This window comes from Brassica oleracea, unplaced genomic scaffold, assembly GCF_000695525.1.
Source record: "Brassica oleracea var. oleracea cultivar TO1000 unplaced genomic scaffold, BOL UnpScaffold05952, whole genome shotgun sequence".
NCBI lineage: Eukaryota > Viridiplantae > Streptophyta > Magnoliopsida > Brassicales > Brassicaceae > Brassica > Brassica oleracea.
The window spans coordinates 1-798 of record NW_013622474.1 but is presented as its reverse complement, the minus strand read 5'-3'; the positions used below and the strand labels follow the sequence as shown (position 1 = coordinate 798).

Below are 798 nucleotides of genomic sequence, written 5' to 3'. Positions count from 1 at the left end.
GATTATTTTACATCACTTAAGCTCCTTGATTCTAAGTTATTTTAAAAGACTTAAACGCTTTACCCATTCCTTCTACTTCCTCCTCCTTCCTGCAACCAAAAAAGTACAAGACCATTGGATTCTTCAGAACAAAACCAGTCCAAATCAGAATTAAACTTCTTCAACCGGATTCAACAAATTAGATCATGTCCCTGCTCTAATTTGTTACAAGAATTTTTTACTCCAACCCTTCTCCAAGGTTCTCACTTCTCAGGTTTGTTAGTTTAACTCAGCACATAACATATATACAAGAGACGTGTGTCAACCGAAGATGATAGACCATATACCTTCAGGTTCTTTTGCGTTTCACAGGTTTCATATCGTTGGAAATGAAACTAATCACTTCCTTCAATGTTGCTTTCCTTCCTGCTTCGAAATTCCAAAGTTCTGGGGTGCTGTATCGACCACTTGGATTATACTCATCCATTTCCTCCAGAGCTGTTTTAACAGCGTCGTGCACCTCTTCTCCCCACTCGCCTTTAAGCTTCTTCAGCTTCTCATCCTCTTCGTCGACCACTTCCTGTTACCGTGAAAACATCCAACACCATTACTTGCTGCTGACTTAACAAACATATGGATAAAAGTACCAACATTGACAGAAACACTGACAGTACCAACATCCCCCAAATGCTTCATCACTTGTAATTTGCCTTTCAGCTCCTGGATCTCCATTTCCAGTGTCTGTTTGGTGTCTAGCTGTGTCTTAAGCTCAAGGATCTTGCCCATAGCCTCATCTTTTTGCCTCTGGGTTTCAGTAAG

At 40.6% G+C, this 798-nt stretch overlaps 1 protein-coding gene across 2 annotated transcripts; it reads right to left on the bottom strand.

The window, feature by feature from the left end:
- On the bottom strand, nucleotides 1-780 carry LOC106322076 (factor of DNA methylation 2). 2 transcript variants are annotated; one of them, XR_001266215.1, is made up of 3 exons: nucleotides 654-780; nucleotides 327-559; nucleotides 1-89 (listed from the first exon to the last, which is right to left on the bottom strand). XR_001266215.1 is itself a non-coding variant. In XM_013760253.1 (3 exons), the coding sequence occupies exons 1-2, from the start codon at nucleotides 763-765 to the stop codon at nucleotides 329-331; spliced, it is 366 nt and encodes a 121-aa protein (XP_013615707.1). In that variant the 5' UTR covers nucleotides 766-780; the 3' UTR covers nucleotides 1-89; nucleotides 327-328. The 2 variants fall into 2 exon arrangements, 1 of the variants encoding a protein (XP_013615707.1); XM_013760253.1 differs by having other exon boundaries at nucleotides 631-780.
- Nucleotides 781-798: the final 18 nt, after the last annotated feature.

Excerpts from the sequence above, each read along its gene's own strand:
- LOC106322076 (XM_013760253.1), bottom strand. The coding sequence starts at position 765 with ATGGGCAAGATCCTTGAGCTTAAGACACAGCTAGACACCAAACAGACA. Across the intron at positions 560-630 it reads CTGTCAGTGTTTCTGTCAAT|GAAGTGGTCGACGAAGAGGA; the intron begins GTTGGTACTTTT and ends TCACGGTAACAG.